We start from the raw sequence: 15,273 nt of genomic DNA on the forward strand, positions 1-15,273 counted from the left end.
CCAGCAATGGTAGTAAAGGAAAGGACAGTATTGCCTTGAGAGGAAGGAAGGTTGTCAAAGTTTCTTGAAACAGCAAGAATGAGCCAGCTGTGAGGAATTAGCTTAATTTGGAAACCAGAAACTCTACCAGAAGAAATTTAAGTTCATAAAAATATTACGATGCTAAAACCCAAAATTTAGACAAAGAATAGGGTAGAGTCGGGTATATAGACATTTAAAGTTCTCCATTGCTTAGTGCATCAGGCACTCAAGGACCACCCTCATTGAAGTCTTTATTGCTCAACCTGCAGGTACCAGCATGGAGAAAGAGATAGCTCTACTCCACAGGCAGTTGAACCCTACTTTTATGGCCTCATGGCTTTCCTTAAGAAGCATTCCATGCAACAGATTTCTTCCATCCCGTCCCATCCCATCTGGCTGACTCCCCACGGTCAACAGGAGTCCTCACCCTGGGATCATTCCGCAATCCCCATGGCTCCAGCTCCCAGCTTCTGTGGACACCAGTGGACTTACAACCCTGTCCGAGGTATGAGAGGCTGCAGCATGGCTTGTCTATGTGGTTCCCATTCCGTTCAGACTGTCACAGATTAGTGAGTTCACTCTCCAACTGCTTCAAATGCCTCCCCCATCCCAGTGGATAGCCATGGACGCAGGGATCTCTCCCCTGCGCTTCAGCTCCCTCATCCCCAGGTGCAGGCTGGTCCCACTTGCTCTCCTCTTTCTTTCCCCTTCCTCCTTGTCCCTTCTTTCCTTTGTCCTACCAAGTTCTGTGTGGATCCGGATGTTCCTTCTCAGTAGTCAGGGAGTCCTGCCAGGATTCACCTGGTCTTCTGTGAGAACTGCTGCGTCTTTGGACGTTCTTGATGCATCAATGGAGAGAGGTGTACCCCACTTCCACCTACCCCTCTGTCATCCTGTCCACCCCTATTTGGGCATGTATTAAAAACGAGTTTCCCTTTCTATTAAGTAACATTGCTACCATCACACATGTTTAACTTTTGCTTTTTGAGGAGAACACAGGTAAGTTCCACTCTCTTCAGTTCAGTCAGTCATTCAGTGGTGTCCCACTCTTTGTGACCCCAGGGACTGTGGCAGCACAGGCTTCCCTGTCCATAACCAACTCCCAGAGCTTGTTCAATCTCATGATTAGATCTCATGATTAGATCATGAAGCTCAAACTTAGATCCTCAGACCTTATTAATTTTTTACACATGAAAATATGTAACCTTTAAAAATCTCTCCCTATTTGTCCTACCCTCCAGTCTTTGGCAAACATTTTTCTACTCTGAGTTCCATCTTTTGTTTTTTTTTTAACTGCTTATAATTGAGATCATATGGTATTTGTCTTTCTCTGACTTAGTTCACTTAGCGTAATGCCCTCCAGTTTCATCCATGTTGTCACAAATGGAAGGATTTCTTTCTTTTTCTAATGGCTAAATAATATTTACCTATATATGTCACATCAGATAGTTTTAATCCATTCACCTGTTGAAAGATTGTTGTTTCTATACCAAGGCTACTGTGAATAATGCTGCAAGGAACATGGGAATACAGATCTCTCTTTGAGACAATGATTTCATTTCCTTTGACTATATATCCAGAAGTGGGATAAGGGATCACATAACTATTCTCTTTTAAATTTCTTGAGGAACCTCCACAGTATGTTTCCATGGGAGTTGCACCGGTATCCATCCCTACCAACAGTGCATAAGCACTCCTTTTTCTCCACATCCTCAATAACATCTGTCATTTCTTACATTTTTGGTACTAGACTTTCAAAGGGTTATGAGGTGATATCTCTTGTGCTTTTGAGCCGCATTTCATTTGATTATTACTGATGCTGAGCAGCTTGTCATATACCTCTAAATCGTCTGTATGTCTTATTTATGGGAAAGTGTCTATTCTTTAAAGATGTAGCATACATTATGTTTACTATATTCCAATATATGAAACTCAGTTGCCTACCTATATATCAACAACAAGCTATCAGAAAATGGAATAAATAAAATAATCCTATTTACTATTGCATCAAAAAAAGATAAAACACTTAGAAATAACCTTAAGCAAGGTGTTGAACAATTTTATAGAAATTCTTTAAGACATTGATAAGAGAAATTTTAAAAGAGTTAAAGATATGCAAAGTTAGGTTATCTATTTATGTGTTTCTTGAGGGAGGATTTCTATTACTATAAACTTCCGTCTTAGAATTGCTTTTGTTGCATCCTATAGGTTTTAGATCATCATATTTTCATTGTTCTTTGTTTCTAGGAATGTTTTGATTTCCCTTATTTCTTCAGTAACCTGTTCATTATTTAGAAACTTTTTGTTTAATCACCATGTGTTTGTGTTCTTTAATTTTATTTTTTTCTATTATCGATATCTAGTTCACAGTGTTGCAGTCAGAGAAAATGCTTGAAATAATTTCAATTTCCTTAAATTTACTGAGATTTGATTTGTGACCCAAGATTTGGAAAATGTTCTGTGTGCACTTGAGAAGAAAGTCTATTCTTCTGCGTTTGGATGGAATGTGCTGAAGATATCAATTAGGTCTGTTTGCTCTAACATTGACTTTTAGGCTTATGTTTCCTTACTACTTTTCTATTTTGTTGACCTGTCCACTGGTATAGGTGTGGTGTTAACATGCCTACTACTATTGTGTTACTGTCAAATTCCCTTTTAATGTCAGTTAGTGTTTACCTTATGTATTGAGGTGCTCTTATGTAGGGTACATAAATAGTTAAAATTGTTATGTCTTTTTCTTGGACTGGTCCCTTGATCATTTGGTAGTGTCCTTCTTTATCTCTTATAATTGTTTTGATTTTAAGGTCTATTTTTTCTGATATGAGAATTCCCAATCTGGCTTTCTTTTTTTCTCCATTTGCATGGAATATCTTTTTCCATCCTCTCACTTTCAGTTTGTATGTGTCTCTAGGACTGAAGTGGGTTTCTTGTAGACAGCATATATATGGGTCTTGTTTTTGTATCCACTCAGGCAGTCTGTGTGTTTTGGTAAGAATGGAAGAAGATAATAGCAAATAAAGCAATTGATAAAGGATTGCTTTCCAAAATACAAGCAGCTCAAACAACACAGTCATCAAAAGCAAAGGCAAGAACTGCAAAAATAAACTAGTGAGGCCACATCAAACTCAAAACCTTCTGCATAGTAAAAGAAGCCATCAGTAAAATGAAATGACAACCTATGGAATGAAAAAAAAAAATTGCAAATCACATATTTGGTAAGGGCTTCATATCCAAGTATATATAAGAGACTCATGCAACTCAGTAGGAAAAGAAATCAAAACACTCCAAATTATTAAATGAGCAAAGGAAGAGTAAATGTTTTGAAAAATCTGAAGAGTAGACTGTACATGACAGACCCTGTAAGGTTTTCCTTCCAGAACAAAAGCCTGTTTCTTCCTGGCATTGCATTCTTTATCTCCAACCACTTGTTGGGTGGTTGCAGTTCACAGTATACATCCTTTACTCAATAGCAATTACCCGACACTGAGTTATATGTGCTAAGAATACCCTACTAATTATAAAAACTAATAATTATATACTTAATCTTGAGGCATCTAAAATCCAAGGTGATTTTCAGAATTTTCCACTCCATTGTTTTCTACATTCTTTTTCAAAATTGAAACACCTAGTATGGAAAAATGAGTACGGGACCTCAACAATACACGCATAGAAAGTCATTTAAAACTGGGAGCATTACTGGATTATAATTTGGGGGAATGTATTATTACTAATACTACTGTAATTTTCTTCCCTTTAATTCTGTGCTATACTAGGTTGATATTTATTTAAAATAGTAATACCAACATAGAGGCACATGGTACTCTAGTTACAGTAGATTGAGAAAGACAAAGCTTATATGGCAGGAAGTGATATCATGGAAAATTAGCAATGGTAGCAAAAGAAGGGGCAGTACTGCCTAGAAAGAAAGCAGAGTTCTCTAATTTTTTGGAGAAAACAGGAACAAGCCAGATGGGAGCCAACCAGCTTAAGCTGTGTACCAGAAACTGCACCAGAAGGAAAATGAAGTTCATAAAAATATGCTGATGCTAAACGCCAACATTCAGACGGTAAGAGAATAGGGTAGGGTTTATGTAGATGCTGAAAACTACTCAGAGAGATAGACATGGAAGCAAATACACTAATGAGTATCAGAAAGATCAAAGCACAAAAGGGTCTGAAAATAAATCGTAAAGGGACTTGGTAGTCTGATCAAAAGAATAAGAGAATGAAATTAGAAAACCAAAATATAAAGACTTGTGCACGTCGTAGACCCAGAGAATGCTCAGCAGAGAAAATTTCGGCCTTAGTGACCAGCGAACGGAAGCCTCCAGCATCAGGAACAAAAACCCTGGGCAGGACTCACGACTGTGCGCTTCTGGGAACAGCCTCAGTTTCAAAGTTTGGGCGCTATACCACCTAAAAGCGAACGCAGACAAGTATTATAGCTTGTGTATGACACTGAATCACAGACAGTAGTGTTTGTGAGTTTACTTTTCTCATTCAATCATAAAGTTAATGAATCACTAACCAATGATAATTGACACCATCAGTTTCCAGTCAGATAGTCTTTAGTCATACAATGGATATATGAACCTGTTATATGATCGCCAATAACAGTTTTAATAATTAAGTTTATTGATGTTTAATTGAAGGGGAATTGCTTTACAATACTGTACTGCTTTCCGGCAAACATCAACATGAATTAGCCCTAGGGATACCTATGTCTCCTCGCTCTTTAACCTCCTTCCTGCCGTCCTTCCCATCCCATCCCTCAAAGTTGTTACAGAAAAATATGGAAGGCTTCACAAATTTGTGTGTCATCCTTGGGTAGGGACCATGCTAATCTTTTCAGTATTATTCCAATTTTTTAATATATGTGCTACCAAAGCAAACACATGAATAACATTTTAATAGAATAAAATATATAGTCATCTACCAATAAATGATCAATCACATTAGGAATGTGGGTATTCTGTTATATTTACCAGCTCTTATAAAATTGAATTTTTTAAGGTTCAAAGTTCCATGAATGAATTAAACATATTTTTATGCATAACACATGTATACATGCTCATAAATATATGCACACAAATACATCTATGTTATACAAGCTATTATTCTCCTAGCCTGTCACAATAAGATCTTTAGTTGATGAGAGATATAGTTCCAAATTTCTCCAACTTATATGTCTTCCTTTGAGAATCTCCTCTTTTATTTTCATTACCTAATTTTAATTAACCATTTTGTCTTAGATACTATGCCCCTTTAAACTAACTAAGAGCAGAGAAAACCTAATAAATGCTGATATGTTATCCTTAATTAAATTACCACTCTTCTGGTAAATTGGAAAAAGAATCATGTTCAGATCTCATTCAGGAGGATAAAATCTCTATTTTATTAGTTCTCTTGTCCAATCTCAATTCTTGCTCATTTTAGTCTTAAATTCTGTTTGCATACAAAGGACACACAGGAAAAGTAATATTAAAATTGCACTTGCAAGAGTCTATGATTTTATGCTTCTGTTGGCCAAAGGTAGGGCCAGGAATAATTTCTGAAATATTACATACATCATGGAAGCATGAAGTCTAGTTCTATTATCAAAGAGGAGATGCTTGGAGATGGTTCAAAAACTAAGCCCCTTGGGTTGTCAGGATGTACCCCCGACCAGACAGATAAATTTTGTCCCTAAAGAGTCAAAGTCAGGAAACGGCAGGCCTTGTTCGCAGAGTCGATGATGTTGTCCTGGATGCTGACCAGGTAATATTGTTGTATTACCATTTGGAGATTTATTTGCTACTTTCTCGAAGAAACAAATGTAACGAGAGGATTAAAGATGAATAAAAGTAGAAGAGCTGTCAAGGTGCCTAGGAGAAAGGCTAGCCAGGAGAACCAGGCCCCCACACTGATAATTGTCAAAGACTGTAACAGTGAGTGTTTTATAGACAGAGCAGAAGAAGTGGATAAAACCAGTGTTCTAGGGTCACTGCTGTTTTGCAGTCAAAGACAAAATATTTTTCTCTTTAAGCAGAGTCATCACAGCTCCTGATGTGGTCCCGGTTACACACATGCAGACCGAGGGCCACAGGCATGTGTGATGTGACATCAGGAAGTGAACAGATGTACTGGTGCCCAGTGACCTGCATCTGCTAATAATGGGACCTGGGGAAAATTACTTGCCCTCTCCAAGTCATCACATCTTCATTAACAGAACTTGATGATCATAGTGAAGATTAAGTCTATCTCACAGGGTTCCTGTGAAACACAAATTTTAAGATGTTTTAAAGCTTTTGGGAAATTATCAAAGACATGCATGGGGTTACTAAGGTGAGTGAGCAGATTCAAGGTACAGTATCCTTTTTCTCTTAGTATTCTCTTTGTACTCAAAAGTAGCGATCAGTCAGTCATGTGTTTACTCTTACCCCAGTGTGATGGTAAACCACACAGATCAACTGGACTTTTCTTGTCATTTCAGTGTCTAAAATGCAAGCATTAGTCAATGTAGAGTGAAAAATTACAAACTCCTAGAGGGCCTTGTTGCCAGAGTCTGCGGAGTCCCAGCACTAAACAGTCTTAAAAAAATGGCCTAAACACTCTGGCTCAGAATTAAGTTCCAAATGTTTGCAGAGCACAGAAGTACTTCTGGGAGAAATACAAAATTACAGGGAGTAACCTACTTCTCCAACTCTCTATCTGTGCAAATATTATCATCCATTTAAAGTGACACAGAATGCGATCCTTCTTCCCCATCCCGGCTACTATAGCACCAACTCCTGCTCAGAGCAACAGGGAAAGAGAAGCCTTCCCTTCACCGGATGGATTTGATAAACTCAGGTGACTAGATCATCTCAGAACGGTTCATGTTTTTATTTAAACAGGTTCCTGCCTGCTCCTGCTGATGGTCATGTCAAATCTGCTCCTGTGCCAAGGCAACTCATGCCGGTCCTGCTGTCCTGACGTGTTTGACATCCCCCTGGAATCCCTTACACACCTGTTTCTCAATGCCTCCAGGCTGTCACATGATATCGTTAACCATACCACCATAATGTTCCATGAGTTTGTAAGTACTGTGTGGTGGTGGTTTAGTTGCTAAGTCATGTCCGACTCTTGCGACCCCACGGTGTATAGCCCTCCAGCCTCCCAGATGGACCCTTTGCATAAGTGTTGGGCTATAGTGTCCTTTCAACAAGAAGGCTGCATCAGCCAAAATTCAAATAACACAGTGTCTAGGTCAAAGAAGCCATCAGTTCATAAGATGTGGAAATCGAAAAAAGGACTAGTTTTGTGAAATCCCTACGATTCCTTAGAAATGCAATAACTTTTTCAATTTCCTTTCATTCATTTTCTTTTGTAAATTTTTAAAATAAATGATTTTTGTATTTGTCAGCCAAGAATGCCATAAAAGAATACAATAGACTCAGTGGAATAAACAACAGAATTTTATTTGCTCACAATTCTGGGGGCTAGAAGTCCCAGATCAGGGGGCCAGCAAGGTGAGGTTCTGGTAAGAACTCTTTCCTCCCATGCTGGATTCTCTGTTCGTCCTCACACAGGGTGGGGGGTGGGGAAGAGAGATAGAGGAAAAGACACAGAGACACAGAGGTAATTCTCTGGTGTTTCGCTTCATGAAGACACTAAACCTATTGGATCAGTGTTTCACCCTAAGAGCTCAGTTAACATTAATGGGCTTCCCTGGTGGCTCAGATGGTAAAGAATCTGCCCTCAATGTAAGAGACCTGGGTTCTATCCCTGGGTCTGGAAGATTCCCTGGAGAAGGGAACTGCAAGCCACTCTAGTAATCTTGCCTGAGAAATCCCATGGACAGAGGAGTCTGGTGGGCTACAGTCCATGGGATCCCAAAAAGTTGGAACCCTTTTCAAAACACAGCACTTTGGCAGTTAGGTGTCTAACACATGAACTTGAAGAACATACATTCAGCCCACAATACTACCTGACACAAAGCACTTTTAGGTGGGACTGGGGGAAAGGAAGCGTGTTGATTTTCTGGTCCTTCAGTGTCTCTCTGGGCTTTCTTCTCCAGGCTCAGAGTAAATAGCCAATAAATGAGAACTGCTCTGCAGTGAACTGGAAAGATGGAACATGTTAAACAAAGTTGAATCCCGGTCACAGAATCAAATAATGGTAGTTTTATTAAGGCTACAAATTATTATTTTAAGATTTGCAGTGAATAGCTTTAGAGCTGCAATAGAAAGGGAATTTACAATTGGAAACAATTATTCTCTTTCTGAGGAAAGTATTTGAAAGTTGTATGTTAATTCTTTTAGGTCAATCAAGGAGCACACAGTTGAGCAGACAGCTAATAAAAGGTGGTGTTAAAGGTTTCTATTAAATTCATGTAGTTCTTTTTACTCACTAGTTTTTTTCATCCTCCATTTTTGACTGTCCATTTTTTAAAAAACTCTTCCAAGTAATCTCTTGAAATGTTCATAACTTTCGCTAAAGATTACTTTTTCTCTATCAATGTGTTAGCTAGATTTCTCTAGTCTTATTATTCTCAGTCCATTGCTTAGTATTTCCTATAACTTTATGCCATGTTTTTCCGCCGTACCATTTTGTCACCATAAACAGCATTGTATTCTGCACCTGGGATGAACACTAAGCTTTTTGTGTGCGGATCAGAGATAAGTCAGAGTCATAACCGTATAACTCCTTGCAAGGAAATATATTGGCTCTAACCCACAGTAAACAAGAGATTAAATGTGTAAATATAGGTGCATGCGTGCATTCTAAGTCACATCAGTTGTGTCCAACTCTTTGCAACCCTACTGACTGTAGCCCAACAGGCTCCTCTGTTCATGGGATTTGCCAGGCAAGAATACTGGAGTAGGCTGCTGTGCCCTCTTGCAAGGGATGCTCCTCACCTAGGGATCAAACTTGAGTCTTCTTATATCTTCTGCATTGGCAGGAATGTTCTTTACCACTACTGTCATCTGGGAAGCACCAAGTATTGGTACAAAAGTACTATATTTGGTTCAAATACTAAAAAGTAAAAAAAAAAAAAAAGATAATAAAATTGAAGAAGGCAATAGAAGGGAAAAGGTTGAACTTAGAAAAGTTAGATGTAAAATCATTTTTATAGAGACAATGTATAGAAACAGTATGAAAAGAATGATTTTCAAATTTTGTGATTCCCCTCATTAAAAAAAAAAAAAAATTACAAGGCTGTTAAACATGTTAATGTTCTGGTAATGGTTTCATCTACCGAATGCCCAACAGCCCTAACTAATTGCCTGATCACTTTCAGGATGAAAAATATGCCCAGAACCAACCATACACTATCAATGCCACGAAAAGCTGCCATACCAATTCCCTCCATACTCCCCAAGAAAGAGAAAAAGCCCTAAGGATGAACGTGAGTCTTTCACCTGGGTTTTTCACCAGATCAAATGAGAAAGTATATAGCTTACCAGGCTTCATAATATTAGAGGGAATGGTAACTGTACATGCAGAAAAAGGTGGAGGAACTGTAAGCAATTGAAGAGAAATTATATTATGCACTTGATGAAGCATGAGCAAAATCAAGGGATGACTAAAAATCGGTAGTAGCAACATAAATAACAGATCCATAAATTGTCCATGTAGACAACTTTAGTTCAACCAATACATCAGACACAGGATTGCAACTATTATACTGTACAAAAACAGGAAATGAATGGGAACTTCCATGTGTAAAATATAAGATTGCAAAATTCATGAATATCTAAGAAACACACCCAGTTTTGAGTACTCCCTGTTACTAGTGACTCCTACTTGGAAGTCCTATACTGCACCACCCAAGCCACCACATCTGCCTTTCAAGGCTCTCCTGATTCTGCTTCTACTTCTCTGACACCTCCTTCATTCGTCATTCTCAATGACTCTTCTGTCACATTTTATTTTTAATTTGTAAGTCTCCCCCACAATGGCCTATAAAACATTGCTTTCCTTCTCATGGCCACAACAATTGCCTCTGTTCTGAGGACAACACAATTTACATATCAAGCCTCAATCATTTATGGCAGCTCCAAATTTTCACCATTATAATCTCTCCTTTCTGATTTCCTGCATTATCTTTTGTCCTAACATTATTTAAAATATTTTCACATGCATCCTCCCTTAAAATACTATCTTCTGTCTTTACAACTTTCTTAATGATACCAGCATTCTTTTCCTCTGTTAAACTCATTAATAATGAGGGTGCTCAAGTAAAGGAAAAAGGTGAAAGAGGAGGAAGAGGAGGGATTGTTCAATAAGCTTAAATTTAAAGATTATTGAGAGTTATTACATGGCCATACATTTTACTCAGCACTTTATGTGCATTACTATATTTAATCCCATTCAGTTCTCTGTTCTTTACCAGTAAAACAGTTCATGGCTGTAAAGAAATCAAGCATATTAACTAGAGATCTTCAGCCCCCGGGATTTTCAGGCTCAATTCTGCTAGTAGTGGTGAACTAGTGAGAGAGTCAGTTCCTAGGCAGGTTGATAGGGAGTCTAGGGGTCCCCAAAGAGAGAGGGGTCTGGAATTCTCAAGGAGGAAAAAAGGACAAACTTTTTTTCTTTCTCCACATTCCTTAGGATTATATACCAATAATGTATCCTGCCTAAGGACAGTCTTTGGATTCAACCTTCTGTTATTTTAAAATGTTAATTATGGGAGTATACCTGGTCTTTACAAGGATGTATCTTGTCTGAGGACAGTGTTATCTTAAAATGTAAATTATGGGAGTAGGTCGGAGGAGGTCTTTACAACCTCCAGACATTCTTTGGATTATATAACCTCATTATTAACACTAACAAGCGGGTACTCTTTCTGCCCCCTTCTGATGCCTATGTCAGAAGCTTTCTCTATCTCCTTTATACTTTAATAAAACTTTACTACACAAAAGCTCTGAGCGATCAAGCCTCGTCTCTGGCCCCGGATTGAATTCTTCTCCTCCGGGGGCCAAGAATCCTGGTGTATTCGCGTGATTCAACAACAACCTTTCACTAGGGGGGACCCTCCACTGTGAATCCCACTGATGCTGTTACTAAAGACAATGCTGTGCCATTTTCTCCCCGGACACATGTCAACAAAACAGACTCTTCTGATGTCAGCAGGCGGGTGGTGTGGGATCAGCTGAGGAGAGAAGCCTGTTTAGGAATGTCATGTCTTCTTCCTTGTCTCTTTGTTTTAATATCATGAAACAAATTATCAATCAAAAATCAATACGAAGGACTCATCTGATTCATTAATACGAATGAATCGCTGGGTGACAATGATGTGGGCACAGGTGGAATCCCTCTTTCCTGGGTCAGGCACTGCAGGCATATACTGACTTGCGTAAATGCTTAGATTCTCTCACGCAAATATACAAACATAAAAGAACTCACTGAGTGGTGGTAGAATTTCAGAAGAAAAAAGAAAATTCTTCATAAATTAGAATGCATTAGAAGAATTAGTTCCTAAAATAACCTAGATTTTTAATAATTCAGCATAGTGTGAACTAATAGCTTACATTTTATACTTTTGCAACTTTTACTACCTTCAAAAATCTCTGCATGCACATAGGAATAACCAAGAGTTTTTTAGGTCAGCTGCTCTGAGCAAAGATCACATGTTACCAAAACCACTGAATTATGTTTATTTTAATCAGATTGTTTCTTCTGGTTGCTTAGAATGAAGACCTTAGTAAGTGGATACTCATGTTACTGTACTCCTGGCATAGACCTCTGTATCATCTAGTCACAGAGCTGCAGAATATGAAAGAAGTCTCAGATACTATCCTATCAAGTGCCAAAGAGAACATGAGAAAAATAGAAGAACTTCAAGCATTCATAGAGAGGCAATTCAGCCAGGTGAGCATCCTGCAGAGGGCTTTCTTGCTTTGTTCATGAATGAAAGAGGTCACCTCTGTAATGCGCATGGTGTTTTGAAATATATCTTTTTGTAAGAAAAAGGTTCATGACTTGTATATTCTAGACTGCTACTACATAAAGCAGGAGCCTAGTCATTCATAGTGATAGATTCTACTGTAAAGGAATCAGAATTTCACTGCAGTTTTTGACATGTGCAACCTACCCTGCATTGCACACAATTCCACCAAAAGCTTGCCTCTTCCTTGGCACAGGTGGTTGAAATATTTTCAAGAGTAAGAGAACTAGAGAACAGAATTTCCAAGATCAGCATTTTCTTCAAAGTAACCCAGGACATATGCTATTGAAGTTCCACTTGTCTTCTTTTTCTGTTCTCCTCAAATCAAAAGATGAGAGTCGGAAGGAAGAAAAGGGAAAGTTAAAACTAATCTTGAGTTATGTTTCTACATTTTAGATTCCTAAGAGTTTTCTCATAGGCTGGCTTCAAAATCCATATCTAGAGTGTTTTATATTCATATGTCTTCTCCAAATCTTAATTTGATAATTATAAGGAAAAAGATATGCAAATACTAATAAAACACATAAGAACTCATTATTTTTTGGGTATTCAGGTTATTTATCCAGTAATACGGACAATATTCAAGGCTCGCATTTACTGGTCAGGACTCGCATCCCTGGTGTCCAACGATGAAGATGTGCGTCATTCTGCATTTTACAAGCTGTTCATGTGCCTGTATAGGGATTCACGTAAACTTGACATGTACACCAAGATCCTGGCGTGCCGAATCACCAACACGTGCTAAATCCACATCCATCCCATCCAGCTCTGAGGTGGTCACGATGATATATCCCACAGCAAGCTTCTTGGAAATTTATAGCTTTGTAATGCATGCTCTGTGAAATGGGTCTCCTCTTAAAAAAATAAACACAGACTCTGTAGAGGTGTCAAAATCTAAGAGGGCAATTCCTTAACATTTCTTATCTTCATTTAATAGAAAATCAAAAGGAAATCGACCCCGACAATTGAGAGAATGAAGCTCCTATTAAAATTAGTTACAAAAAGCAGAAGCTGGCATTACAAAGAAGACCATTAAGAGATTGTGTAAGAATCACAGCCAATTATTCTGGGTCAAGTTATTAGAATCAAGGTATTAGACAATTGTTCGTGGTTCTGGTCATGCTACCAAGAAGACTGAATTCTCAGGATTCTTTATGAAAGGAGCCACAAACTGTCAGCCAACTATCACAGTGTTACACCAGACAAGATAAGTGCTTTGCACTTTTGTGTAAATAGCATGAGGTTTACTGAACTGTGTTAAGATTGTTAGGATGCTGTCTTAGTCCTTCTGGGTTGCTATAACAAAAAGCAGAGGCTTAAAAACAATGGAAATGGATTTCCACAGCGTGGTCATGCAGGGTCCATTATGGTCACACACTTCTTACTGTGTCCTCACACGGAGGGAAGGCTAGGGAGTTCTGTGAATTTTTTATATGTAAAAGCACTCATCTCATTGAAGAGGCTCCATCCTTATAACTCCATCACCTCACAAAGGCCCCACCTAGGGTTACCAAAATAATGGGGATCAGGCTTTCATCATATGAAATTTCTGGGGGATGCAAGGCTGAGACCATAGCAGATACAAAGGTGAACTGGCTCATCCTCCTCCAGTGGCTGTCGTCACCCGTACTCCACTGCATCCTCATTTCCTGCATCACCTTGCAGCCATTCCATACATTCTATCACTCTGGGTTTCACAAGTCCAGGTCAGTCAAGTGTCAGCTCCATCTCATATTCAGCCTATTCAATGTCTCCCTCTCCCCTGCTGAGGCCCAGGGAACCTACCAGGAAGTGCAGATGTGCCCATTTCTGCAAGGTCCCTTCTCTCTCCCTCTCTGGATCTTAATTCCTTGGGCCATGTTGGAACAAGGTAGATGGTAACGAGATGGGAAAATTCTGACATCACTGACTTACATGGTGCTGTTGTAGCCTTCTCTTGGTCCAAATGGACTGATCTGAAATTCCCCCTGACTGACAAGCGTTTCCCTTGTGGGGTATCCTTGTGATTTTCCAGGACATTCACAATTTGGGGATCCTCAATGTCATAGTTTCCTTTTTAATCAGGAGAAATATTCTGGAACAACAGCTCCCCACCTGCAGTAGTCACCAAAGCTTCCCTGTTTCCCTCACTCCGCAAGCACCATCTGGAGAAAATTAAGCAGCCCACAGTCAGCTGCCTACTAGCTGACCCACAGGAACCCCATGTATGATAAACACTCCAAACAATTGAATGGCAGAAATACTGGTGTGCATCTGTCCACCACTGTGGATTCTGGACAATTGTCCAACTGGTCACATAGACACTCAGTAGATCAGAACACTGGATTCAAAAACACATTTATCTGAGAAGTGAGATACCATTCTCTCTTCCTTTTAGTGTACTATCCTTCTCAGTAATTATTTGGATTACAAACATGCCCTAGTAGGTCCCTGAATTATAAAATCCTCCAAATAGACTGAGTTTCTACTGAGACTGGAGCAATGTGACTGGATTAGGGATGCTCAGCTTGTTCAACAGCCGCCAAACAACCTGGGATGAGGGCCAATCTCTTGACTGGCTCTGCTAAGAAGTCAGTGATGTTGTTGGGCTGGTTTTGCAGCTTCTTTAGGTGTTTAGCAGTAATTCTTGGAAAACCGAAAATGGGAAATCAGAAGGTAGAAGGGAAAGGGGGATGAATAACAGAGAAGGAAGAGAAAGACAGAAGGAAGGAAAAGCAGCAAAGGGAAAGTGTGTCTAGGACTTGGGTAGTGAAGGATGAAAAGATGTTAGAATACTTTATTTTCAAGCACCCAAATATATATGCTTTTTAAAATATCCTAAGAGCAAATATCTCATATTCCCTTTTATTTCCATTTTCTCTTTTCTCCTCTTTTTTCTGTTGTCCTTTATATTAGGAGTGTTCTTTTGTTGTTACTATAGGCCATAGTTCTAGAGATGAACAAAGATGGGCAACTCTTTAGGACAGAATCCAGCCCAATTATCTTCTGTTAGGCAAAGATACCTTTCCAGCAAAGGTGTCGAGCAAAACAGGAACAGTGTCCAGTAAAACCAGGAACACTGTCCTCAAAACCAACATCTTCCATCATAGACAGGGTTATTCTTCTCTGAGCCCTGCCCCTGCCTCTACCTGGGATGACCCAAACCTTTCAGAACATGACAGAATACTCTGCCCCAAAGCAATCTATCAATCCCTCCTTTGGCTCCTTCATGCATGTAAAGTGTCAGCTTTCTTGTATTTTCACTTTCTTCTTCCAAAAGATAAAAGACCATGAAAAAACCCTGTAAGCACTTTCTAAGTCATTTACTGCCAAAAACATCTAATTGTATTGTGTTACTTGCT

General features: G+C 39.0%; 1 protein-coding gene across 1 annotated transcript; it reads left to right on the plus strand.

The window, feature by feature from the left end:
* The first annotated feature begins 408 nt into the window (after window positions 1–408).
* LOC104992622 (placental prolactin-related protein 3) lies at window positions 409–12,783 on the plus strand. The gene is made up of 5 exons (XM_010845570.1): window positions 409–526; window positions 6,897–7,078; window positions 9,284–9,391; window positions 11,677–11,856; window positions 12,486–12,783. The coding sequence occupies exons 1-5, from the start codon at window positions 472–474 to the stop codon at window positions 12,675–12,677; spliced, it is 717 nt and encodes a 238-aa protein (XP_010843872.1). The 5' UTR covers window positions 409–471; the 3' UTR covers window positions 12,678–12,783.
* Window positions 12,784–15,273: the final 2,490 nt, after the last annotated feature.

Source organism: Bison bison, unplaced genomic scaffold (genome assembly GCF_000754665.1).
Source record: "Bison bison bison isolate TAMUID 2011002044 unplaced genomic scaffold, Bison_UMD1.0 scf7180017864220, whole genome shotgun sequence".
In the NCBI taxonomy this organism is placed as follows: Eukaryota; Metazoa; Chordata; class Mammalia; order Artiodactyla; family Bovidae; genus Bison; species Bison bison.

Excerpts from the sequence above, each read along its gene's own strand:
- LOC104992622 (XM_010845570.1), top strand. The coding sequence starts at position 472 with ATGGCTCCAGCTCCCAGCTTCTGTGGACACCAGTGGACTTACAACCCT. Across the intron at positions 527-6,896 it reads GACTTACAACCCTGTCCGAG|GTTCCTGCCTGCTCCTGCTG; the intron begins GTATGAGAGGCT and ends TTATTTAAACAG. Across the intron at positions 7,079-9,283 it reads CCATAATGTTCCATGAGTTT|GATGAAAAATATGCCCAGAA; the intron begins GTAAGTACTGTG and ends GATCACTTTCAG.